Source organism: Micrasema longulum, unplaced genomic scaffold, assembly GCF_059751315.1.
Source record: "Micrasema longulum isolate JH-2025_06_02 unplaced genomic scaffold, ASM5975131v1 h1tg000541l, whole genome shotgun sequence".
Classification (NCBI taxonomy): domain Eukaryota; kingdom Metazoa; phylum Arthropoda; class Insecta; order Trichoptera; family Brachycentridae; genus Micrasema; species Micrasema longulum.
The window spans coordinates 175,006-201,722 of NW_028277737.1; the positions used below are offsets into that span (position 1 = coordinate 175,006).

Genomic DNA, 26,717 nt, shown 5'->3' on the forward strand with positions numbered 1-26,717 from the left:
GTAAGTGGTTATACACAAATATTTAATAACATTTACTATAATATGTAACTTATTGAAGTCTTTTTTGCTATAATGTTTCTGAGATATAATGGTCTTTACCACGTAATTTATACATATCTGTTATAGTAGGCATCTCATTTTTACAGAGGATCATAATTACCTTTTGTTACCAATCCTAGAATACTGTAAGCCTTCCAACAAATCCTTTATAATGTCCGTTATCCTTCATACCTTCCTTTTCACGAGAAATGAAACCCAATGCGATAATCCTTTTGTTGGGCACAAAGCACACATCTTATTCATGATAGCGTTAACTTTGTGTTTTGCGTTTAATGTATGCCGAATGAAACATAAGTAAATACTGTACCTAAAATACAGTCCTTTGTCAAAATACTAAAAACCACATGCACGTACCAATATCATATTAAAATTAACACATAAATTCATCAAGCACCTTGACAAGTACTCTAATACTAAATATGTTTATATTTTAACTCTTGCTACCCTTCCTTCATCTCTTTTCATGCATTTTTGTCTTAATCCCATCCATAGTTATACGAAGAAACATACGTTCTAGAAATTGAACAAAAAGAACATAAAACTATGTAGCAAAGACAAACAAGGCCAATCAAATAATAATACATATACAATATGTGTGTTTTGTAATATAAATAATGTAGATGTACATAAAATAATGGTCAAGACATATGTGATAAACAATTTATAAATTAAATATATTTTCAATGTTATTATTAGAACACACATAACAATATGTATGATATGTGTGCCCTACTTTAAGATTTAAATAAAAAAATAAAAATACCTTGTTTTTAAAACTGTCTGAATATTTGTTAATTATTTTCATAATTTTAGGTTAGTCTTCTTTGTTTATTCTCAAATGTAATAAAAAAAAAATATTTTGTTAAGTGTCTTCGGCACTGGAAACACCCCAGTGAGGTCACATTATTTTATTATTAATTATAGTTTGTAAGCAAAAAATATGAAAAAATAAATAAATAAAATACAATATATTCATAAACACAATGACAACATATAAGACTTCGAGCTAACCCATCTTCATCCTACACTGTGTTAATGGCTAAAAAATCTACGAAAAGCAGGAAGATCTATCCGGAAGAATGCCAAATTGTGTGTTAAATTGACTAATCTACGCATTCACATTGGGACATATAAACAAAAGTTGATTCTAGAAGATTGGATAAATAACAAATTTTGACTTCGGGTGACGCGGTTGGAAACATGAAAATACATTGTTTGCAACAGAGATGGAACATCACTTATAGCAGTATTTTAAATATGCATATGTATGGTCCGTCTCAGTTCAAAGTTTCTTCAATGAAGACAGATTTAGGGATACTAAATGTATTAAAGTTCAATCAGAGGTCTTCTCATAATTATAATATTAATGATGTCAAAAACAAACCAAAGAACTCATTATCTTTCAACAAACCATTAAAAAAATGTATTACCGGACCAATTACTGACAAGATTAAATCATTTTAAATTAAAGACAAACCACCCAAAAAAGAGTTTGTGAGACCGGTAAAATCAAAACATTAATTCCGATCATTTCATAACTATCTGAAGTTACGTAAATGTTGGAAAAATGTATATAAAAAGTAATGCATCTCAAGATAAACGCTTGTGATATTCCATCCTCTCTCCTATCCTTAAAACAAATAGTATTGTAATGATGTTATAACTTATATTTACATATAAGTTTTTATTTAAAAGAATACTTGGTAAAAAAATACGGGATATGGGATATTCACCAGTCTGAAGATGCCCATTAGAGGGTGAAAGCGCTAATTGGTCAAAGTCTCGATAGCTTAGAGAGCGCATGAACAGATCCAAGATGGTCCAACAAGGTCAGCCAACACACACGTTACTAAGGACGTTTTCTGCCACTTAATATGCAATGGAAATCGACTCACCTGTATTGATGTGTTCCCCCTTGCTCCACCAAATATTAAATGCGGGAATGATGCGGATGTTAGGTTCTTTCTTTTTCTGCTTTATGCATCAGTATTTTTGGATATTGGATGCTGTGATGATAATAATGCTGACACTTTAGCGGTAACTTAAATAGCAAGATATCGGTAAGAATATTATTTGTTGTTGTTAGTTTATAGTGCGGATCACAGAAGACATCATTTGTTTGAAGAAAAAATACAGCTGTCAATTTTATTTGAAAATGGAATTTGTGAATTGTTGCAATGCGGTAGGTACTGCCAGGCTGCTCAGATTCCTACTTCTCAAGGAAAATCCGACAGCCAAAACATATAAATGGCAGTAAACATTCACGCGTTACTAGTTAGTTTAGTTTGATTTCAAAGCAAATTTAATAACAAAAATCGACTATTTATATATTTTCAAAAAACGTTGTTAAAAGAAATTATTTTTAAACATTTATATTAACTAATAACATAATATTTTTGCCAAGGACTGTACGTAATTTTCGAGGGTATCTCCTTTCGCATTTATAATGAAGGTATTTACTTATTCCTTTCAAAGCCTCATTCTACGGATGTACATATTTTTTAAATATACGCATTTCACTTATATGGCACGTGTGCTAACATGATTTACCGTTCCCTCCAAATTTATATGAGAACGATTGTTAAATTCATACTTAAATATGAATTTTATTTAAATTATATAAATATTCTGAACTTGCCAAGACGGACTGAGTAATTTTTTTTTTATAGTGTATTTTAAAGTTTTGCAATCAAATATTTTGATCTTTTATTCAAAGTATATATGGAAACACCATATTTTTCATTTATTTAATTATGGAAAACAGTTATTTTTTTATTGATCAAACTGTATTTTATTATATCACATATTTTTCTATTTTTTCAGGTTTTTAGTTACTGAAAAATCTAGCTCATTTTACATCAGCCCAGATGAAGAGCGGTGTGATATAGTTCGATGCGTTAGAAAAAATAATTTTGACTCACGGTTATTACGCTAGAAGGAGTAACAATAATGTAGAAGATTCGAATTTTATATTAAATATAATATTATACTTGAAATCAACAACATATTATTTGCTTTTTTTGCCCCACAACAGGCCAGGAGGCCCAATTTTAGAGTTGAATTTCATCACAGAACACCCAGGCTTGAGAAAAATCTAATTTAAATTTTTGTGTTCTTACCGGGAATTGAACTCGGAAACTTCCGTGCGTGAGTCAAGCGTCTTGACCACTACATGACGAAGGCCGCCGCGTTGTTTTCATTTTTTGCAGGTTTTTTTTTTTCTTTTTTTAAGCCAATGAACCGGCGTATTACAGCCCTAATAGATTAGAATTGAAGATTTATAATACAATAAATTAACTTTACCTAAACAATCTTTTTATTTATTTTATTTTATTTCACGTATTTTAAAATTATTATTTTCTAAAATAATAACAAAAAAAAACATAGAAATAATATAATACACAAAAGTACTGTGCAGATACTGAGCCGAGAGGCATGCCACCATTGCGGGCTATTTGGCTCCTCTACACCGGCCAGCTCCCGGTCCTCTAACATCCGCACAATTACATATACCCATGTGTAACAATGTTTTATGTTAATCAGAAACACTGTATGGATAAATTACGAATATCAGACATTTCAAAATAAATTATAAATAGCAGACATGCAACAATAATTTGTAATTTATGACATGATTTAGGCAGACATAGAAAGTGTGTCATCTCAAGTCAGGAGTGATAACACCGCTTGCTCCTTGAATGCATGTCTTTGCTGTAGGAACACATCTACAGCATACGAAGATTCATTTTTGTCTTCCATTTTCTCTGGTAGATTCACGAAGCAATTAATCAATTATTTCAATTTCCTAGTTTATTTCTCTGAGCATTAAGTGGACTGCGTTAATCAAAGCCCATAAACAAAGGAGAAAGCTGTGAGCCGTTAAAAATAACAGTTACCTTTTAAAATGTACTCAATATAATTATTAAAGACAAACAAATAAACCATTACGCCGCTACCCTTAGGGGTAGGCTGATAAAATAGAATGCCATATCGCTCTATCTTTGCATTCAAACTTCAATTACTCTACATTGTATGAAATTTTACTTAGCTACTACTTCTCCCCATTACAGAATAGGAAATAACACTTTGTTGATTTTGAGTAGTGTCATTTGGATTATATTTTTAGGTATGTAAAAAAAATCTTATTGACAGTCCAAACCTAAGATTCTTAATTAAAAAACACAACTGTTTTAGAAAAACAGTGGGTTTATTAATGCGCAGTATTGGTTTTACTTAATCATTACCTTATTTTTGATGTTTCTGAAAAATACGTGACTTTTTTTAGTGTCACAACTGATATAAATCTATTGTTATCTGAAAAAAAAACTGTACATTTATCCTAACTTTTATTAAACGTGTTTTAAATAATATGAAAATTGATTGGTTTTTCATTTTACGGAATTATACGTTTCTAATATATTTCAACATTTTTCTATAAGGCGGTAATATTTTTAGCTTCTTTTGTGATTTGGGTAACACATTATAATTTTTTGAACCTTTTTTAAATACATGATTTAGTTAATGATTATGATAAAATTATAAATCAACTTATCAATGAATCTTCTTGATTTAGTTTTAGTTTTTATTATTTTCACCAATGAGCGCTTTCGCCTAAGTAGGCGTCTTCAAGACTGGTGAATTGTTTACAACATTAACAGTTTTTATACTATTTTTAACATATTTGGAAGAAAGTATAAAAACTGTAAATGTTGTAAATAATTCACCAGTCTTGAAGATGCCTACTGAGGCAAAAATGTTTGTTGCGCTAGCGCTGGTTTTATCAAGAAATATCAACAAAAAACACCAATATTACATGATTTAGTACTTATTTGTTTAAAACGTTCTGAATGTATTTGTCTTTAATGTAATTATTTATTACACTTTTACGTTTATAAATTTGTACAAACCACTTTAATTTAGAGTTATACTTCGACCGGTTTCGAGGTTACTACCTCATCGTAAGGAATTAAACTAACTTATAATTACTCGCGTTGCCATTTATATTATAAAATAATGCATAAATGAGACAGAAAAATGAGTTATAAGTTAGTTTAATTCCTGATAATGAGGTAGTAATCTCGAAACCGTCCGAAGTATAACTTTAAATTAAAGTGGTTTATACAAATTTATAAACATATAAGTGTTAAATGTCATACCACAAATTGAAAAATGTTTTTGATAACTATAATAATTATTTATTATTCAGGTTTACTACCCCGTGGTGTTCAGTCTCTACAACCCCCACGTGGTATACACGCTTCAGGGAAGAGAAGTTCCTCCAGAGACCGACCAGCTCCTCATCTCCAGGGATACAGGATTTTGGAGAGACTTCGGATATGGCATGACCTGTCAATATAGGTATGAAACTCTACCATATTTATTAGACAACCAAAGATAGCTATAAATTTATATATTTGGATAATTTATTAAACTAAATCATGTAAAAATAAAAAGAATCAAAGTAGCGTGTTAGAATGTTCTTTTAACAGTATTTCGTGTATGTCTGGACGAGACTGGATTCCACCTCCTAGAGATTGAAACAGAGGATTTATTTTTTTAAGAACTTTAATCAACTGGTTTTAGTGGCCAATGTATAAAATTATACAATGTATAAATTCAGCATTCTGCTTATGTTTGAACATCCATATTTCCTCAACGCTTCAATCTGTTGACTTTTCTGAAGCAAAAGAGCGGAAACTTTTATTGATGTGGGTGAAATTCATCAGGCTGATTTTTTTACCTAGTAGGTGAAATAATTTATTTATACCACCACCTGTTTCATCTACCAATAAGTAAAACATCGTATGTTAAAAGTGCTTTTTTTCGTAGGACTTTTTCAATGTACATTACAAAATTTAAAAATATAGATTACACAAACATCATTCTGTCAGATTTAAAATTTACACTAAAAATGTGTTATGTAACTTAGTAGACATTATAATAATAAATATGTACATCTCTCCTCCCCTCCTTATCCTCTCTTCAAGCATTTTTGTCCTTATCCTGACCGATTTACAGTAACTTAATGTTCTTAAAATAAATATTTTAAAAATCTTTGATTATTGAGTACATGAAAATAACATTTTTATACGTATAAATTGTATGTATTTATTTGATATGTAATATATTTTCTTTACTAACTTTGTATACTATGTAGAAATCTGTTATTAGTTCTGAGTTTATACACTATATCTGTTTGTTTACTAAAAATGTGTATGTAGAACTGTTGATTTCCCAAATAAAATAAAATAAAAATAAAATAATAAATAAATAAAATAATCAATAAAATATAGTTTATTTTTGAGTGGTTATGGATTTATATAAATATCTTTATTTATGTGTAAATACATAAATAGATTACATACAAGATATAAAAAAACGTTGCTAAACTTATCACCATTTATAATTGTTCACAGCATTCAAAGTTTAGCAAAAAGTAATTTGATAATGATATTAATTGTAAATGCTTAATAAACTGATGAAAATATAAGTTAAAAATTATAAAAAATGTTTTCTAAAAGAAAAAGTTCATGTTATGATACAATAATAGAATGATTATAAGAAAACATAAAAAAACCAATAAAAAATCATACAGAAAAATGACTTAATAATGTTACAGAATGTGTAAAGTGACCACTTAAACTTGTCAATGACAGTTCATAAGTCCTGTAAATGTCTAGACTTCCATATTTATTTCTCTAAAATGTTATCTATCTCTGTTATAATTTCTAAGACTTAATAGTAAATTATGAAAGCAGATTGACTAATTAATAATATTCATTAAACTTAAGGGTGGGGGTTCATACTATACAAGCTTTTGACGTCACTGTGACCTGCGCAGATCTATTGTGACGTACTAACTATCCATACTATTATTATAAATATAATAATGTGATTTTCTGTTTATTTGTGTTTCCTTCACGTTGCAACCAATCAACGTGATTTTTTGCATAGAGAAAGCCGGAGAGTTAAAAAATGTTTTGGGCTACCCACATTTCGAAAAAAATATTACTGCTACAGGAAAATTCTTGGTAGAGCAACTAATGATTATTTCACGTTGCAACGGACAGACCGATCGAGGTGATTTTTTTGCAAAAGAATATCTGAAGAGCTGACCAATGCCACAAGCTTATTTTCATCCCGTAAAGATACCCTTGGAAAAATAATTGATATTAAAACTGAATAACGAAGCTAAGTCATTGGCGGCCTCCGTGGTGTAGTGGTCAAGACGCCTGACTCACGCACGGGAGGTTCCGGGTTCGATTCCCGGTGAGAACACAAAAATTAAAATGTGATTTTTCTCAAGCCTGGGTGCTCTGTGATGTAATTCACCACTGTTATTAGGCCTCCTGGCCTGTTGTGGTGCAAAAAAAAAAAAAAAAAAAATATGTAAACCAACGGATCGTCGTTTTTGTTTTCGCACTACACTACACCCATCTTCCAGGAATTTAGCAAACAACATGTGTTTGCACATGTGTGACACTGCGACAGTGACTAGTGACTACCCAAAATCTAAGCTACCCTTCGGATATTTTTTTATCTGTTATGTGATCCATAGTGTCGAAACGGTTCTTTATCTGTTTAGTTTTTTATTGTTTACTTTTTAGCATGAAACTTAGCAAATTTACTTTTAAATGTTTATTTATGTAAATTTATAGTCTAACTATTGGTGTAAATTTGAGTTGCTAGAATTTCACTCGTTCGTGCACTTTGTATAAATAAATAAATTTATGTAAATTAATTGTAAACTTATTGGTATAAATTTGAGTTGCTAGAATTTTACTCGTCCATGCACTTTGTAGCTGCAAGACGATTAATAATCTAGCTTCAATAGGTAAATTTTATCAACTATTAAATTTCCAAATTAAGTAAATATGGTTTAGAATTCCAACCGTCCGTGTGCTCAATAGCTGCAAGACTTGTTGTAATCTTACTTCTATTTTTATAAATTTGTTTTAATTTACTTTTTAAAGCACTTAAACTCTATATTTCATTGTCAAATAAAAAAATAAAAAATGTAAATAGGGGCTAGATTTTTTATTGTTCGTGCGCTCTGTAGCTCCACGACGAGCTGTTATCTAGCTCCTATGTATCATAATTGGATACGAGGAACTATAATCCCAACAATCCATGCACTCTGCAGCTGCAAGACGTGCTGGGATATTTATTTATTGTACAGCGCCCTTGAGGTAATTTTCACAAAAACGGCGCTATATAAATTATCCAAATATATTTATCGATATTTGGAGGATCAACAATCGATACAAGCTACTTTTATCCGGAAAACACATTACATTCCATCGGGAAAAGTCTCATTGTTAAGCTACAAAACTAATTAATTAACTACTTTCTCTCTAATACCACGCGAGCAAAGCAGCGGGCAAAACCGAGTAGATAATAAATTACTTTTGACTTCCCTTAGAGAATTACTGAAAATATCTTAATCTTTCTCATGTACTTTTGATCAGAATACAGTCAGATAAATTAGGTTTAATCCATTTTTTGAATGCTTACTCAAAGAATACGACGAATACAGATATTTCAATCAAAATATACAAATGAAACATTTGGATAAAAAGCAACATAAATATAAATCCAGATTGTGTATTTTATAAGCAAGGTACTAAGCATACATGAGTATCTTGAATATTTTAAATTACTAAAGTATTACCTAATGAGTTTATTTTCAAGCTAGAGTAAACTCATTTTAGCTTTCCTAAGCTTAAAGTTTTACGGTGTTTTTTTTTCAAATTTTGCAAACAACGATGCGTTTTTGCTGACTTATTTTGTTTTCCTTTAAGAACGTTTTCTAGGCAGGTCTATTCAGAGTGAGATTACTATCTGACCTGACGCATATTTCAAGCTTCCATTGTTAACCTAATGTCCATATTAATTTTCTCGTTGGATGACGTCAGCGATCCATCACACAAACTCGACTTCCGTTCCATCACTAGTTCCTAGGTTATTTGTAAGTCGAAATGCCCAACAATAGAAGCTTTTTTCTCATTAAATAGTAGTTTCCAACCCTATTTAGAGTCCTTTAAAATTAATATGAAAACTATTTTCTTCTTCTCATTAAGTCAGATAAAGTTATGAGAGTTATTTAATAACTTTAAACAAAATTTATCGGAATTGCAATAAGATCGCCGTCGATTTTTTAAAATAAATACATTTTGAAATGTGCGTTTTGTTCGCTAATGCTATTCTAAAACTGATTGGACCTTAAAATGGGAATACCATCCTTATTCTACCACTAGTATAAGGTAATAAGCATGTATTCCTATCCGTATTCTACTACGGTACCTATGAGTAACTTTATACCGAATTCATGAGTAAGGCCCATGGAATTAAACTACGAGCTTAATATTAATGTGATTCAAGAGGCCTTACTACGTAACCTGGTATAAAGTTATGCCTAGACATGGTGGTAGAAATCTCTACAACTATGCCTACGCATAACCTTATAAAGCCCTATCATCCCCATATCACAAACAAACAAAAAATCCCACAAAATCACAGCCTGAGTGTGAGTTTCTTTTTTTTTTATAATTTCATTAAACGATGAATACGGTTTGACAGATTATGAAAATTGCTTATATTAAAACATAAATGTTTGTTAATAAAAATAAAAATAAATTATATATGCTATTTACTATGCTATTTATTAATAAAAAATGCAATATAAATGTTGTTTTAACCATTAAAATTAATACTTTTAACAGTTTCAGAGCCATAAAAAAATCTTAATTTACAGTAAAAAATTCTTATACACTATTCATTTATTGGCTGCAATTATTTTTTTTTTTAAATAGTTGTTGGGGCTGACAAACATACTTTAGACATTGTTGACAATATTTTTTTCTTAGATTTTAAAGTTTAATGCAATTGAAGGTGTGATGCAGATGTCTAAATCAGGATTTGTACGATATTCATGTAGTGATAGATCGTGAAAACTTGTCAAAAGAGGTAAAGACATTATACATTATAGAAACAGTAAAAGCAATAAATGGTTTTAACGATAGCGGGACACCAAATGCCGAACACTCTTTAAGTGGATCGGAAGATTTGTTAACAAACGACACCTCCTTCTCCTAGCCAGTTTTCTGTGGTTTCCTCATTACTAGAGCAAATGCGGAGAAGCTCATGAAACAGGTCATAGCTAAAATATCCCACCTTATCCTTACATTGTATAAACATATCAACTTTTATAAGTTTTTCATTAATGATAATTTAATCGATTTTTTTACGTAAACAAATACGTAACTATTCTTTAAAAGTAAATATAAAACTTGTACAATACAAACAAGGTAAAAAACAACGCAACTCCATTATAAAAAATAAAGAAAAGTAGCTTCAAAAGTTAAGCTTATAACTCAGTTTTTACAACCAGTTAAAAATGTTACATTTTTAAACATTTGTGTAGATCTAAAAAACCCAAATATTTATTTAAAACAGGAAGTAAGTAAAAACAGTAAAATAATATAATCAATTTAAATATTATGCTTCGTCTTTTACATTCAAATATTATAACGAAGAGTTGCACTGCATACTCCCCCAAGACTTCCTGTGTCTACGTGTAACAAGATATTGTTACGGCCCTTTTCCGGTTCCGCTGGGGGTACTTCCGTTATTGATAAGGGTCTAAAGTATAGAACACCAAATCATGATTCCGGTTGCTCAAGCTTGTGATTTATGTATTGAATCTTGGATCTTCAACAGATTTGAATAAATCTATATTCCAAACAGATTTTCTGTGTAGTAAAACTTTTAATCGTTGAGAATTTCACGTGTTCACAATTACAGTTGTTTCTGTAGTAAAATAAAAAACAGTTTTAATTGGGTGAGATTCAACGTTGAATTAATACTGGTTCTCTTATGAGAATGCCCATAACGTCAGAAAAGTATTTAAAGTGACACAATAATAATTACACAATACATTATTTTCTTAAGGTAATTTATTTTGGGTATGTTTTAAACTTTGTAGACTAATATATGAGTTCTAACTATTTTAAAATTTAATCTTATGAGACTAGTATGAAAAAAATAGTATTTCTTTTTAAAAAATAAAAAGAACTTCATTTATTGATGTATTATTTATTTATTTCTTTTAAAGAAACAAACAAATTAAAACTTTAATTAGTATAATTAACATAAAAGTACCTGTTTGAAATACTCAGCAGCTATTGATATTTTTTAATCTCCTGGCAGTCATAATTATTATTTAAATTCACCAATCCCTAGACTACACCGGCTAGGTATCGAGTATTGTGAAGTTCTTTATCTAATTACAGGTTAAGTAACTAAAGGTAAACTAAAGGCTTTAAATTATTCTATATAAAATTTCTTATTATTGTTCTTTATTTACTAAATTTTATTAAATGTTTCTTTATTTTTTTTATGGGTCTCTATAATAATATATATATTTATGTGTTTGTATATATAAATGTGTGTTCACATGTGTGTGTGTGTATGTATGCATATAAGGGTGTGTATTTATGTATGTAAATATATTAAAGATCTTTCTGTATACCCCTGTACCTATGTGGGTATATTTTCTTCTCTTTACCTTATTATTGTTTCTTTTAGTCTTTCTTACGTGATTCTTACTTTTAATCTAATGTATTTACTTATGTTACACTGCTGCACTCGAATGTATTACTAATAAATGTAAAAGCCTGTAGGTCGTGTAAATAAATATCAAATAATATGAAAGCATGCCTGCTTTGACTAGATAAATAAATAAATTAACTAAATGTGATTCTGTAGAAATCACAAACATTAGGCAAAATAATAAATGTTTTAGAGTGTAAAGTGATCATTTAAACCACCCATTGATAATTCAAAAGCTCTCTAAATGCCCAGATTTTTACAATCTTCAAAAATTAAATCGTCTTTTTTGATACATCTAATCGTATCAAAGTTATTAACTCTCGTCATATTTATTCTACAATTCGCTAACGCAAAGCAACAAAAGTGAGATAAACTCGAGATTTTCGATTTTGAGATACACGTGCAGATAGCAAATAAATTAAAAAAACTAATGTTATCAAAAATTAAAATATTGAAGTTAGATTGTTAACCTTTGTGAAAATATAGTTTTCATAATCTTTTTCATATAATTTAATTCAACAATATTTTGAGTTTGGCCAAATTTTTGTAGACAAGGACTGGATTCAACTCCCTGGGGAGCTGTTAACATTAACATATTACAACAGAGATGAATATCATTTAATAGAAGGTTATATAGAACTCTAGGCGTCTACAGGGCTTATGACCTGTCATTGGCTGGTTTAAGTGGCCACTTTACACACTGTGTAACATTCACCATTCTGCCACATATTTGAAAATCTTTATTCCTTCAATTCTTTCATTTGTTCATGTTTGTGAAGTTAAAGAGCTGAAACCTTTAATTATGCGGGTGAGATTCGTCTAATTGAATTATTTCACCTACATACTAGGCAACGCCTGAAAATTTCATTTTTTCAATTTCTATACTTTTTCATGGACTTGGTGGATTTATCACCCCGTCTCTTTGTCAAGACACTAATTTAATCAACATGCAAAACCCACTATACACCTTCACCATCGTTAATTTACAAAAATATAAAACCACCATGACATACATTTTAACAAGCAACCGCGACATGCACTGATTAGGTGATGAAAATATTTTATGTTGTGGGAGAAATAGTTGTAAATAGAGGGAGGGAATGAAGGGAGAGGCTTGAGTTTAATAGGTATAGGGTGACTATTACAATGGATCATCGTATAACGCATATTTATCATATCCTGTCAACAGTAATTATAAAAATAGTAATAAGGATAATAAATGAAGAATAAATATTTACGTAAATACTTTACCCACAAACGTATTCAATTTTTTACCAAATAATATCAAACCTACTTATTATACAAGTAATAATATTGGTAAATGATTGCTTGGTAATAAACACATAATATATATACATATATATAAATTATGTCATACCCAAAACTCGTATGAATTTTGCTCAGAGACATCTCTCATTTATCGCACCGACAGTGCTCAATATTTTGGAAGAGCGTATTAAGCTCTCAAGGACAAAAACTATTTTAAAGAAGGTAGTTAAAGACTGGATTTTCCTTAGTGGAAGGGATTTAAGTAGGAAACTCCTTGATGATTTTCCGAATGCTTAAGTTTACTGTTTACCATATGCATTTTTAAAAAAAAATATTTTTTATGTTTCTGATCCTATATTTGTGATGATATGCTCATGTGTCTGTGTCAACTAATTACTAGTCCCATCTCAACGCAGGACTTTTAGTACCATGGAGTTGGGACTTATGTCTCAAATAATGTACAGTAAACTTACGTATGTAAATAAATAAATAAATATTTTGATGCTTATCTTTTAAATACGTTTTACATACCTTTTATTAAGTATGCGTATAAAAAAGTTTTTTTATAAAATAGCTCATATTTTTTTTTAAATATTTCATTTATATTTTTTTTTATATGTTCTTTTATTTTGTTTTTACTATTTAAATGTAATTTAAATTATTATTAAATTATGCCGTAACGTCTTAAAGTAATATTTTTATGATCATTTTAATGGATTTTTTGAGTAAATATCGTAAAAATTCCATTCTATGCGCGTTCACCTAAAAACCATCCCATTCGTTTTAAAATGACGATTTCGAAAACAGATTTCATTTTAAATAGGGTGTTAAAAAACAATTTAAGATGAATTACAAATTTACAAACAGGTTAAAGGTTCGAACCGATCAACCGTGTATGGAACTTAACCCTTAAAAGTGTGTTTGGGGTGGCGAATGCCCATAAGGGATTTATAGGTCCAACGGCTGCCACAGATTACATATTCTGCCATCTCGGCTTATTTCGCCAAGTACGGATTAAGGGTTTTCCTAGAATTGCCACCCTTAACATGAATTCATCGATTTTAATAAAAACGTTTACCTTCATCGTATTCGAAATATCATTTTTAATGCACTTTTTAAATTAAAATACCGTTCGTAAAACACATTTGAAATCGACGAGTTTTTATTGCTTAATAACAGTGATCAAAAAACCTTTGTCATTCGAATTTTCTCCAATTAATTAAACGCAGAATTTTTTTTTTATTCAAACACCTGATATGTTACGTTATAATTGAGACGCAAAAAGCTATTTACCTATAATTATTTATTCGCAATATTTTTCTTCTCTTCTATAGGTGCATATCTGCTATCGGATGTCTGTTATCATGTTGGCCAACATTACTTTATTTACGGCTGTTAAATAAATAACAGCATTTATCGATATTATTCCTGGCCAATTACCTTTCATTCCATCCTTTCTTTGACCCATCCTTATGGTACCTACCTAACATCAAGATAGAATAAATTCAAAATTAGAAGATTCGGATTTAGAACAAAAACCAGACAACATTTTTGACTTCACATAAAATCGGATAAAATGTGGTTGGAATCGTCGCGCGTTGTGGAAAACATTGTTTCATTTTAAAGTTCATATTTTTATCCAGTGCTTGAAATTGAAAAATATTCAGATCATATTAAAGGTAGGTATTCATTCCATGTTCCTATCCTTTCTCAAATATTTTTCCTGTCACAAAACTGAATGAAATTTGTTTTTCATTTACAGTCCACCTTTTCGTTAACAACGGCTGCCCAGGAAACCTACACTGAAGACCATTGCTGCAAGTTCTTCATCCGAAAATTCTTTTCCTGAGATATGATTCTCATATTTTTCTGGGTGTCTTCTGATGTGCCCGAAATTTTCCAACTTCTGAATTTTCATACTTTTTAGTTATTTTTCTTTATACAGCCTGCTCGTCACGTCTTAATTCTTGACTCTATCTACCCATTAAATTTTGAGGATCCATCTATACACCTACACCTTAAAAGCTTTCAATTTTGTTAATATTAGAGATACGCAGAATAAGAATTTTTTTGACCGAACCGAAAACGATCATTACTTTGTTTCGCGTTTACCGAACAGAATTTATCGATATTATTCCTGGTTTTTCTTTCCTATCTTTACATCAAGATACAAAATATTTAAAATTCAAAAATTTGAATTTGGAACAACACAAAACAACATTTTGACACATTACATTAGATTGCATAAAAAAATCTTGTATTTGTCGGGCGTCGTTGTAAAAATCGTTTTATTTCATAGTTCATATCATCATCCAGTGCCCAAAATTGAAGAACATTCACATCATATCAAAAAACATGCATATTCCGTGTCCCTTTTCTTTATTCAAATATTCCCAACCTTTTACAAAACTGAATGAAATTAGTTTTTTCGCTACAGTCCGCTTTTCGTCAACACCGAATATTCAACCGAATTATTTAGTTCATTACACGAATGGATTGTCGCGCCGAACAAATTTGTGCAGGTTCGATAGGCACCAGGCGAAATGTTGATTACTTTAAACTTGAAATAAATGCTGATTTTATGTTGTAACTTTCTTCTATTATTATTTATTCAAAGCAGTCTTAATAGGAATCTAAATAATACATATATACATATAAAATTTCGGCAAAGTAACACAGTTCCGTTTATGCGGTCCTATTTGCTGGCCTAGTGTGTGTCCACAATAAGTAGTTAAATATTTGTTACATATAAAACCACGTCAAATATGCTGAACGCGAATAATTATCGAATATTCGGCGCATCTCTAGTTATTATCTTTTTTCTTAGAGTCCGAACAATATAATTATAACAGTGAACGCAAAATATCAAACATGCTTAGCATATAATTTACTTGCGGCCTGATTGGCGATGGCGGCTGTGCCTACGGTCTGCTAGTGCGGCCAACATGAACACAATATCTCGAAACTGCCACCATGTGCTAGCACGGCTGCCTTCGCGTGTTCAAAATCACTAAAAATATAGTGAAATTGGTATTCTAGTTGTATTTCAGCAGTTTTTTCTAGCTTTTTGGCAAATGTTTTAGATTTTACAAACTAACCTTTATATAATATTGTTTAAAATAACTCATTTTTATATTTTTCGAGTCTTCATAGGAAAAAAATACCTTTAAATTACCAAAATACAGTCGCTATTTACAAAACTACGTTAAAAAATATTTTATGTTTTTTTTTCTTGAACTGTTAATTCTTGCAGAAATTTACGTTTAAACCATAACAAAAAATAACTAAAAGTCTAAACGACATAAAGTGTATTGAATCATACAAAAATGAATTTGGCTATTCCTTAGTGGGTTTTTTTGCTGTTATCAAACAAGTTTTTTTGTATTTTTAACTTATGTACTGTAAAATTCAGAGTCAAAGTTATAATAAATAAAAAAAAATAATAAAAAAACTAAATCCAAAAAAATGTATTTCATAACTTAGCGACTAGCAAAATCATTGAGCATCGTTTTTAATTTTCCTCAGATTAATATATTTTATTGAAAAAATGATATTTCTTATTAATTAAAAATAAACACACATTTCATGGATTAAATTTACTAAATCTTCTCAATATTCTGCTTTCTTTAATCTTAAAATTTGTATTCTAAATAACTAATCACCAGTTTAATCGCTTTCACGGAAAATGTCGCGAAAGCGATTAAACCGGTATTTTTTAAAAGTGAATTTAATATCTAAGTTGGTTTAATATATACACAAAATTATGAAGAAATTAAAACTATTCACCTTAACTCGATTCTTAGAGAATTTAAATGAATTTATTTTATGAAGTGAAAAGTAATTTATTCAGGACATATCCTAAAGGATGTATCACAAAACCCTTCCGAACTGGTTTGGCTTATGGCATTAAGTGGATTTAGGGAGAAACAAATTTAAATAACAGGGAAGAAAAACGATCAAGGATTTGATGATCTGAAAGTGGAATTTGTAATTACGCGAATCCAGTAATTATGGTAACGAATAAAAAACATTGAATAAAAAAATGTTATGGACAAAATTAAAAAGCTAAATTTTAGTAACCGCTCTTTTTTCGATTATTTGCTGTACATGTCTACACCGTCAAGACACCCTAGTGCAAACGTAGGATATTTAAAAACTTATTGTTTTTATAAGAACACGTGCAACGTACGAGTATCTTGATTATTTGCCACGCAAAGACAAAAATTCAACCATAGGCCACTGACGCGTAATAAATTGCCCCATTACTCCTATCCTGGCTACATTTTAAATAAAGCAAATATGCACGCACATACCAATTATTCCTTTTTTTGATATATCCATCTTCAATTATTTGTTGGATTTGGTCTTGCCATGTCTTTCTCGGTCTTCCTTAAAAGAAACAATAAAATGAATTTAATTTAAGGCAAATTTATTTTATTTTTGATTTAATACAAAATACTTGTTGTTACTTTAAATAAATAAAAATCAAATTTTAATAAACTGTTAAATCTTAATATTTTAATCTGCGTGAAAAAAATTGTGCTTGTAAATAGGAATCGGTTGTTAAAATGAATTCGAAGGGAAGTTCGAATATGTGACTTCTGATCCGCGAGTCAGCGACATTACTACAGGAGCACAACCCGATTCAATCCACCATGCATTTACCACTACGCTACAAAACATTTTCAATTTATTTATTTTTTTTAAATAAAAATAATGTGACTTCACTAGGGTTTACCCATGTCAAAGAGACTTAACAATATACTATTTTTTTAATATTAGTTTTACATGTGAAAATATACAAAGAAGAAATAATAAGAAGAATATACTGATATAATTCTTTTTTGGGTGATACCGTTTGTGTTGGATTTGTTCTGACGTTTCGGCTACCTTTGCAGGAGCCATCTTCGGAGTAAACTGACTCTCACTCAGTTTACCCTTAAAATGGCTCCTGTAATGGTAGCCGAAACGTCTGAACAAATCCAACACACACGGTATCATCCAAAAACGAAACATATTGATTACAGTGACCGTGAAAACCTTCGCACCTATTTAGAACATAATGAGATAATTAACTAAATGTTTTATACACTACGTATTTATGTTCATATTTCATATATTTTTACTTATTATGTTTATATTAAAAAACGCACAATAAAATAACAAAAACATAACCTAAATTATAAGTTTATGGGGCAGTTGATTCAATGTTGGTTTGGGCAAATGAGGCAATCCATTTTATTTCTAACCAGCTCCACTATTCATTTTTATAGCCTTTTTGAACATTTTCTTGTTAATTGTTTTAATGAACTATAAATGACTATAAAGAGGTTATAGATTTTTATTGCATAATACGCAAAAACGTTGTACAACGGTGGTATTAGTTATTATATTCTCATTATTTAAAAATTCGCGTCGGTTTAGTGTAAGATAGTTGAACTATTCGATATTATTTGCCTTAGTAGCAAAATTTCATATTTCTGTCTGTCAGTACGTACATTTCCAGGAATTCCCGTAAAATATGCACCCGTAATTTACAATTCACACCCAATTCCAGAGCGTTCTCTGAGCTACCCTTAGTTCTGACAACCCTTATCTCCCACTTGTGAATGGACCTGGCAGACCTGGCTGCTACTCGACAGAACTATTCAGATAAAAACTTCCTCTACGCCAAGTTGCAACTAGAAGAGAAAACTTTATTTTTACCTGAATTCGCCGTTTATTTTTACAGTTTAACAACCACATTCCTTACGACGATCTTGTTTAATGAGATAACGCCATTATGTTTGCTTCATTCAAATATTTAAAAAAATTAACTGGAAACTTTTGCACAGGATCCTGATTCGTGACTTTGAATCGTCGATCAGAAGTCCAAGGTTCGAACCCCACTGTATCACATTTTGATTCGCATTTCAAGCACAGTTATTCCCTATTTCGTTTTATTATCGTGTACGTCTTAAAACTGGTGGAAATTTAAAAGCCTGTACGTGGTCATACATAAAAATAAAATAAAAAACTATTTTCAAGAAAGCAGTTAAGGGATTGGATTTTTCTTAGTAGGGGGGATTTGAGTAGGAAACTTCTTGACGATTTTCCGAATGTTTGAGTTTACTATTTACCATATTGATGTGTCATATCGTCGTTGCACATCAAATATGGACTCGGAGCACATTCTGAGAAAATTATCAAAATGCGACTTTTTGGCATGAAGTAATTAATATATTAAACAAATATATTACTTTATTGAAACACACTGTATTTATTCTACTAAGTCCATACATAGAAGTGTTATTTTCGGTTAAGTTTTTTTTTTTAAAAACGTTTTTATCGATTTTCTTAGAATGTGCTCCGAGTCACATGGCCCATATTTGATGTGCAATGATGATATATATATATATATGTATATATTTATGTTTTTTTTTTTTACAATTATTTTTTGTGTTTCTGACTCTATATTTGTGGTGATATACTCATGTTTCTGTGTCAACTAATTGCTAGTCCCATCTCAACATAGGACTTTTAGTCCCACCGAGTTGGGACTTATGTCTTCAATAATTTACAATAAACTTATGTATGTAAATAAATAAATAAAAAATACACCAATACAGTGGTCGGCAAACTCACTAGTCAAAATTAAAGATTTTTTTGGAGATCCCAATTTCTTTTCTTTCTGTTTTCTCTGTTTTCTTTTAAAAGCCAACGAACCTTAATATGCAATGAAAATATCTGAATTTACTCTCAGTTATTTCTTTCGTAATTTTTTTAAATTAGCGATGTAAAGGAGATTCAAAGACAGTTGTGTTGACAATCTTGATCACCAAACCCATAACATATATTAAAAAAAATCCTCTGGATGAATGATGCAATGGTAAAAAAAACATATTGTTTTTAATTTTTGCTTCAAAAATAGAATAAAAACTGTTCTCAATTCATTCATAATTTTAGCTCCGTATGTTGAAATTGAAATAATTTAATCAAGTTTAATATTATGCTTCTCTATACATTCGATTACAGTATTTGTAATATCCTTAATCATTCAAAAGACAGTAATTCTAGAAGTTCTTCTGTAGAATCTGTGGACTAAATAGTTTGAACAAAAAGTGTAGCTTGCGCTGAGTCGCACACGAGTGGAAAGAGCCGTATGCGGCTAAAGGTTTGCCGACCACTGCACTAATATAATATACAGCTATTTCAGACCTTTGAAAATGATCCTAATCCAATAAATACTTGGATTGATCATAAGAAACAATTATATATACATATATATATATGTATCCTCACATGCAAGAAATAATAATTTTCAACAAATCCTTGGTTAACAAGTAAAACTCATTAAGTACAGATTTAAAATAGAGTGACTTTATCTTTCAATAATGTCTTGCGTGAAAAAATTACTAATTTATTACTCTCAAATATTTGTTAGATTTGGTAGTGCTACATTTTTCTCTGTTTCCTTCGATTTATGCATTCATCAACATTCGGATTGTTAATGCTTTTAGCCGTTCTTTTGCTGTCCATTCGCTCTACATGTCCAAACCAGAGCAGAATTATTTTCCTAATTTTGTCGGTAATGCTTATTTTAGCCTTACAGAATGTACGGATCTGGACATATATTTTCCTGTCGTATGTAGTTTTACTACAAATTTGCTTGAGATATTGATTTGTTCACTTTATATCACACTTGTTAGCAAATTAACCATTTATTATGGCTATTTAGGCTGTACCCGTATTGTGCCACTATAATTTACAATGAAAAAATGTACCTAAAAAGTAACTTCAAATAAATTTCATAATTACACTTCCACAGCATTTAGCCCACTTTTATCTTCGATTTTATATATGTATTTGGAAAATTCATATAGCGCCGTTTTTGTGAAAATCACATCAAGGGCGCTGTACAATTAATAAATATCCCAGTACGTATTGCATCTATAGAGCGCATGTACGGTTGGGGTTCTAGTTCCTCGTTTTTAATTAATATCAATCAAAAATTATAACAGATAGGAGCTAGATTACAGAATGTCTTGCAGCTACAGAGCGCATAGACAGTTAGAAATTTAGCCCCCATTTACACATTTTAAAAATTGACGAATACATTTAGTGTATTAATGATAATAGAAAAAAAAAAATATTCTGAATAATAAAAACGAGTAAGATTACAACACGTCTTGCAGCTACTAAGCGCATAGACAATTAGAATTCTAGACCCTATTTACAAAATTTAGGTATTTTAAAGTTGAAATATGAAAGCTAGATAACCAATCATCGTGCAGCTACAAAGCGCATGGACGAGTGGAATTCTAGCAAAGTTGATATCAATGATATCGAATATAGAATGATATCAATAAATTTACAAAAAATAGAGCATAGTAGTAAGTTTCTGTTATATATAAGCAATAAAAAGTATACGAAAGTCATTTTTATATCGTCAATACTGTAATCATATAATCAATTCAATCCCGAACCGTGACGTGAAGTACCATATTGAATATTAATCGTATTCAATTTCTAAGCGGAAGTAAATGTTCGACTTGGTAGTTCTGGAAGTTGGTAAGTGATAAAATGCGACGGGTTACCAGGAAAGGGAAGCAATATGTGGATATGGAAGGCAAAGGAAATTAAACTAGACTAAGCCTGTAAAGGATACCATTAGGATCTGTCAATATTGTCTCCCAAGCGGATACAACTGCCATATGAGTATTTGCTGACTTACGTTGTACATGAACTCGTATGTATATATCACCTAACTTTCAAGTTTTCTAGTTTAAAATGTGTAGACTGTTTAAAACAAATTTTGAATGTATTTTTAATACATTTAGTAATTTGGTTTACGAACAAGCAAACCATTACGCTGTTTCGATATATGAGGATACAATGAAAGCATCCACCCCTTTCCCGAAACTGTTCATAAAGAATGATGTAATAACTTATATTTACGTATAAGTTATTAATTTTAAAAATACTTGGTACACTTCCACTTATTTATTTCGACCAATTAGCGCTTTCACCCTCTAATGGGCATCTTCAGACTGGTGAATATTATACAGTGTATGGATAATTTATATAAAACTAAATATTATCTTAAGTGTAGGTACATTTAAAAATACGTTGAAAAAAATACAATACGCAATATTGCAATGGAACAGAGTGAGACGAATGATCGAAACACGTGTTGGCGGTGTACTTTAAGAGGATATTGTTATGAAAAATATTTATTGTTTTATTACAATGTACAGGGTCTAACTAAGGGGGCTAATGAGGGTTAGTTTTTAAATTATATCTGATGATTTATTAAAATTCTATCGCTTTTATTTTTTATCCTAGTTATTTCTAAAATTTCTAATCTATCTAACTTTTGACCTTTATGTCCAACATGTAAAATTTTTATGTTTTTTTCTTTATCAAAAGTATGTTTAAATTCATATAAACGTGATGCATAGTTTGATAAGTCGTTATTTAATCTATGTGAAGCTAAATGTTCTTTCACTCTATATTTAATAGCTCTCCCGCTTTGTCCTATATATAAACCAGTTAGTTCATGTTAGTTCGTATATTCCGCTATTTTCAAATTTGTCGACCTGATCTTTACTATTAATTAATTTTTGGCCCAAAGATTTTTATAATAAAATGAAACTTAAAGATTATTTTTTTGTAAAACTTGTTTTATTTTATTGCTGGTATTTCCGATATAATTTAATTTTACCCACTTTTTATTCTTATTTTTGTCGATAGATGTAAGTTCTGCACATGATTAAGACATTGTATTTTTCTTTTGTTTTTTTCCTTATTAAATTATTCACTAGGGATTTTTTATAGTCATTATTACGTGCTAATATTTTAATAAGATTAAGTAAGAACTAAAAAAGATTTTATAATTTTTTGTTAACATTAGTACATTTAATAATTTATGAATTCACGAATTAAATGTGGACATTTTGTGCGAAATATGATGACGTGAAGAATTATGGATTATGTTATCGCTGAATGTGGACTTTCTAAAAAAATATATACTAAAATCTAATTTACCGTTAATTATTTCTATTGTTAAATCTAAAAAGTTAATTTTATTTCCGCCTAATTCTAATGTCAATTGAATAGATTTATCTACAGAGTTTATTTGATTGAAAAAGAGATCCAAAACGCGTTTTGAATTATTAAAAATTATAAAAATGTCGTCCTTATATCTATAATAATACAAGACGTCCATGTAAAAGTCCGCTAAAATTGGTGAAACTGGAACGCTAATTGGTCAAAAAAAATAAGTGGAAGTGTACCAAGTATTTTTTAAATTAATAACTTATATGTAAATATAAGTTATTACATCATGTCAATGGAATTCCATCAAGAATTGTCAAAAAATTATTTAAATGTTTATAAAGACTTGAGTCTTTCTCCAGTTTCGCATATATATCAATATTTTTTTTTTTTACTAATAAAGCGAAAATTTAATATTTCTTTACAATCGAACTGCGAAAATAACAAAACAAATAAACTATAAAAACTTTCATTGTACTATCACTGCAGTATCGTCAGTTTGTGATCAATTAAATGCACATGGTCAGCACAATCACCTTTTTCTAATTTCCCAGTATGACAGTGGAGGAATACAGATGAGGATAAGCAGACAGGATAGAACACCATAACACTCTGTCTTTGCAAACAGATCTCATTCCCTCTTTAAACATACATCGTTTTATACAGCGCGCATTCAAGTATTCGTTAAATTTGGTCAAGCCATGTCTTTTCCGGTCTTTCCCGATTTCTGCATACATAAACATTCGCAGCCTAAATATTTTTAGCCGTTCTTTAACTGTCCATTCGCTCTACATGCTAAAGCCAGCGCAGACTCTTTTCTTCATTTTGTCGATAATGCCTATCTCTGCCTACATGATGTACCATTTCCATCCTTATTTTTCCGATTCCGTACTTCGCTCCTATACATCAGGGTCCGGCTACTAATCAGCTAAAAATACTTATAAAACATATTTTTGAAAACTTATTTTGAACGAAAAAACATTATACATATATTTGTTAAATAAATAAATTGATAATTTAAATGAATAAATAAAATTATTGTCAAAATTATTCACCATTATCATCATCATTGCGTTTCTGCACCCAATGATGCATAGGTCACTGCGTTGGTACACCATTCGCAGCGTATCTTAATCATTTTTGTTACATGAAAGTAAGGTAATTAGTTTTACGCTTCAGATACCAGTCATGGGACTATGAAATGTTCTCGTGTAAAAACACCTTTTTAAAAAATAATAATTCATTTCAACCCTAACCCGAGACCTCTTGCATCGTAGGCAAATGCGCTGACCATTACACCACGAGGCTGACAAGATTATTATATAAGTATAAAAATGCCTCGTGGTGTAATGGTCAGCACGTTTGCTTACCATGCAAGAGATCTTGGGTTCAAATTTCAACATAATTGATCTGAAATATTTATTTGAAAGGGGGTTTTTACACTAGAATATTTCACAGTCCCTGGGCTGGTCCCTGAAGCGTAAGACTGTTTATTTAACCTTCATGAAACAAACATTATTAACATACGCTGCGATTGTTATACTAATGCAGTACCCTATGCACCATCAGGTGCGGAAAGGGAATTATGGTGATGATAAAAATACATCTTATGTACATATCTTAAAGCTAAACAATGTGCTGTATGAAAATCTGATACGCCATTGACAGGTCATAAGCCCTGTAGATGCCTAGACTTCCATATTACCTTCTCTTCAATTTTCTTCATCTGTTGTAATATGTTAATATAAACAACTCCCTGGGGAGTTGAATCCAGTTCTTGTCTACAAAAATTTGGACAAACTCAAAATATTGTTGATAAATCCACCTGGTCCATGAAGAAGTAAAGAAATTGAAAAAATAACATTTTCAGGCGTTGCCTAGTATGTAGGTGAAATAATTCAATAAGATGAATCTCGCCAGCAAGAATAAAGGTTTCAGCTCTTTAACTTTACAAAAATCAACAGATGAAAGAATTGAAATAATATGGATGTTCAAATATGGGCAGAATGGTGAATGTTACACAGTGGTTAAAGTGGACACTTAAAAAAGCCATTGACAGGTCATAAGCCCTGTAGATGCCTAGACTTCTAAATTACCTTCTCTTCAATGTTCTTCATCTCTGTTGTAATATGTTAATACAAATGGTTTTCTGTTTATTATTACTTTGATGAGAAGGGGATATGGAAATCTAAAAAATAGTTTATTTTATTCGTAGTGCTTATTATCAGGTTAAGGTGGGCACTTCATACATTGAGCAACAATCCCCATTCTCTCTACTACCTTTTAGAAAATATTGTCCCTCTCAGTTGCAATAAATTGTAATCTTAATAACTCCCCTGGAAGTGGTATCCGGCCTTGTCTACAAAATTTGAACCTACTCCAAACATTACTGTTTTTTTAGGTCTTAGGAAGATAAATCCATCGAATATTTCATTGTTTAATGAAACTTTTTATAAATTAAGGTTTTTTTTTCCAAAATTCATACACGCAATGCACAGTGTTTGTTTGTGGATTGGAATGTCTTAACTCACTATATATTGCCTGAAATAGATGACCTAATTTTGCGGTGAGTGGGATATAATATGTTTTTACGGTATCTTTAACCAAATTATTTACAATATAGGTGCTTTATTTAGCTTTTTAATACTAAATTGATTGAATAAAATCCCAACAATTAAAAAAAAAATCAAAATTAAATTAAAATTAAATTAAAATTATTTAAAAAATTCAAAATTTTCGAATTTTAAAAATATGTAATTTTTTTCATTCTACCTTCAAAACACAGTTTTGGAACTAGTTCTCGTTTTTTTACAAATAAAAAAAAAGAATACGAACTTTCATTCTATTGCTTTTAGTGGTATGATCATAATAATTTTTAAAACAAACTGGTTTTTACTATTTTATCGGGACAAATAAGTTTTAATAATTTATGTTTCCTTTTTTTCTTCTTAATCCCGTAAGCAAATTCTTTCATGTAACATACAAAAACATATTTCAATTTCATAGAATAATATATAAATGAAAATGAATTTAACAATGAATAGGAAATACATTAAGAAACGATAAGGAAAAAAAAATGAATCAATCTTTACTGAAAAGGATTAAAATAATATCGATTATACGTTATTATGGCGGTATCAGTAATCATCGTTTAAACATACAGGTAAGCAGAAAGGATAGAATGACAAACCCGTCAGTCTTACCAAACTCACCTATTTGTTTCCTTTATTCATGTATTTTAAGATGCCTATTGCATGTCTGCAAGTTTTTACTGAACTTAATTATGCAATGTTTTTTTCGCTCTATCTAAATTTTTTCATCCACTAAAATTTGTATCTTTAATATATTTAGCCGTTTTTTTGCTGTCCATTCACTTTTTATTTCCAAATAATTGGATAACCTCTTTCTTAAGAGAAAACTTTTGTACACAAGCACTTTAGTGCGTAGCACTCTGGAGAGTGGTGCGGTGGTGTGGGGGCTGAAAAAGCCACTTGCTCACATGGTTGAGAGAACACAGAAGATGTTTTCTTCGTTACCTGTACATGAGAGAGTATGGATACTACCCATTGCAGTACCTATCATTGTTCCTTAAGTATGCTTGGTATCACGAGTTTGCGAGTCAGAAGGAGCATTGCCTTGCTTATGATGACCTCTAAAATTTTGAGCGGGTTAATTTACAATCCCAACATTCTGATGCGTATAAAATTATATGTACCAAGCAACTATTTAAGAGCTATGTTCTT

At 30.2% G+C, this 26,717-nt stretch overlaps 1 protein-coding gene across 1 annotated transcript in view; it reads left to right on the forward strand.

Annotated features, from left to right (window-relative positions):
* The window catches only part of Csgalnact (Chondroitin sulfate N-acetylgalactosaminyltransferase), a 194,162-nt gene that overhangs the window by 145,624 nt on the left and 21,821 nt on the right, over positions 1-26,717 (forward strand). Inside the window, 1 exon segment of the mRNA XM_088227800.1 lies at positions 5,267-5,418. Coding sequence (XP_088083926.1) covers positions 5,267-5,418 — 152 coding nt within the window.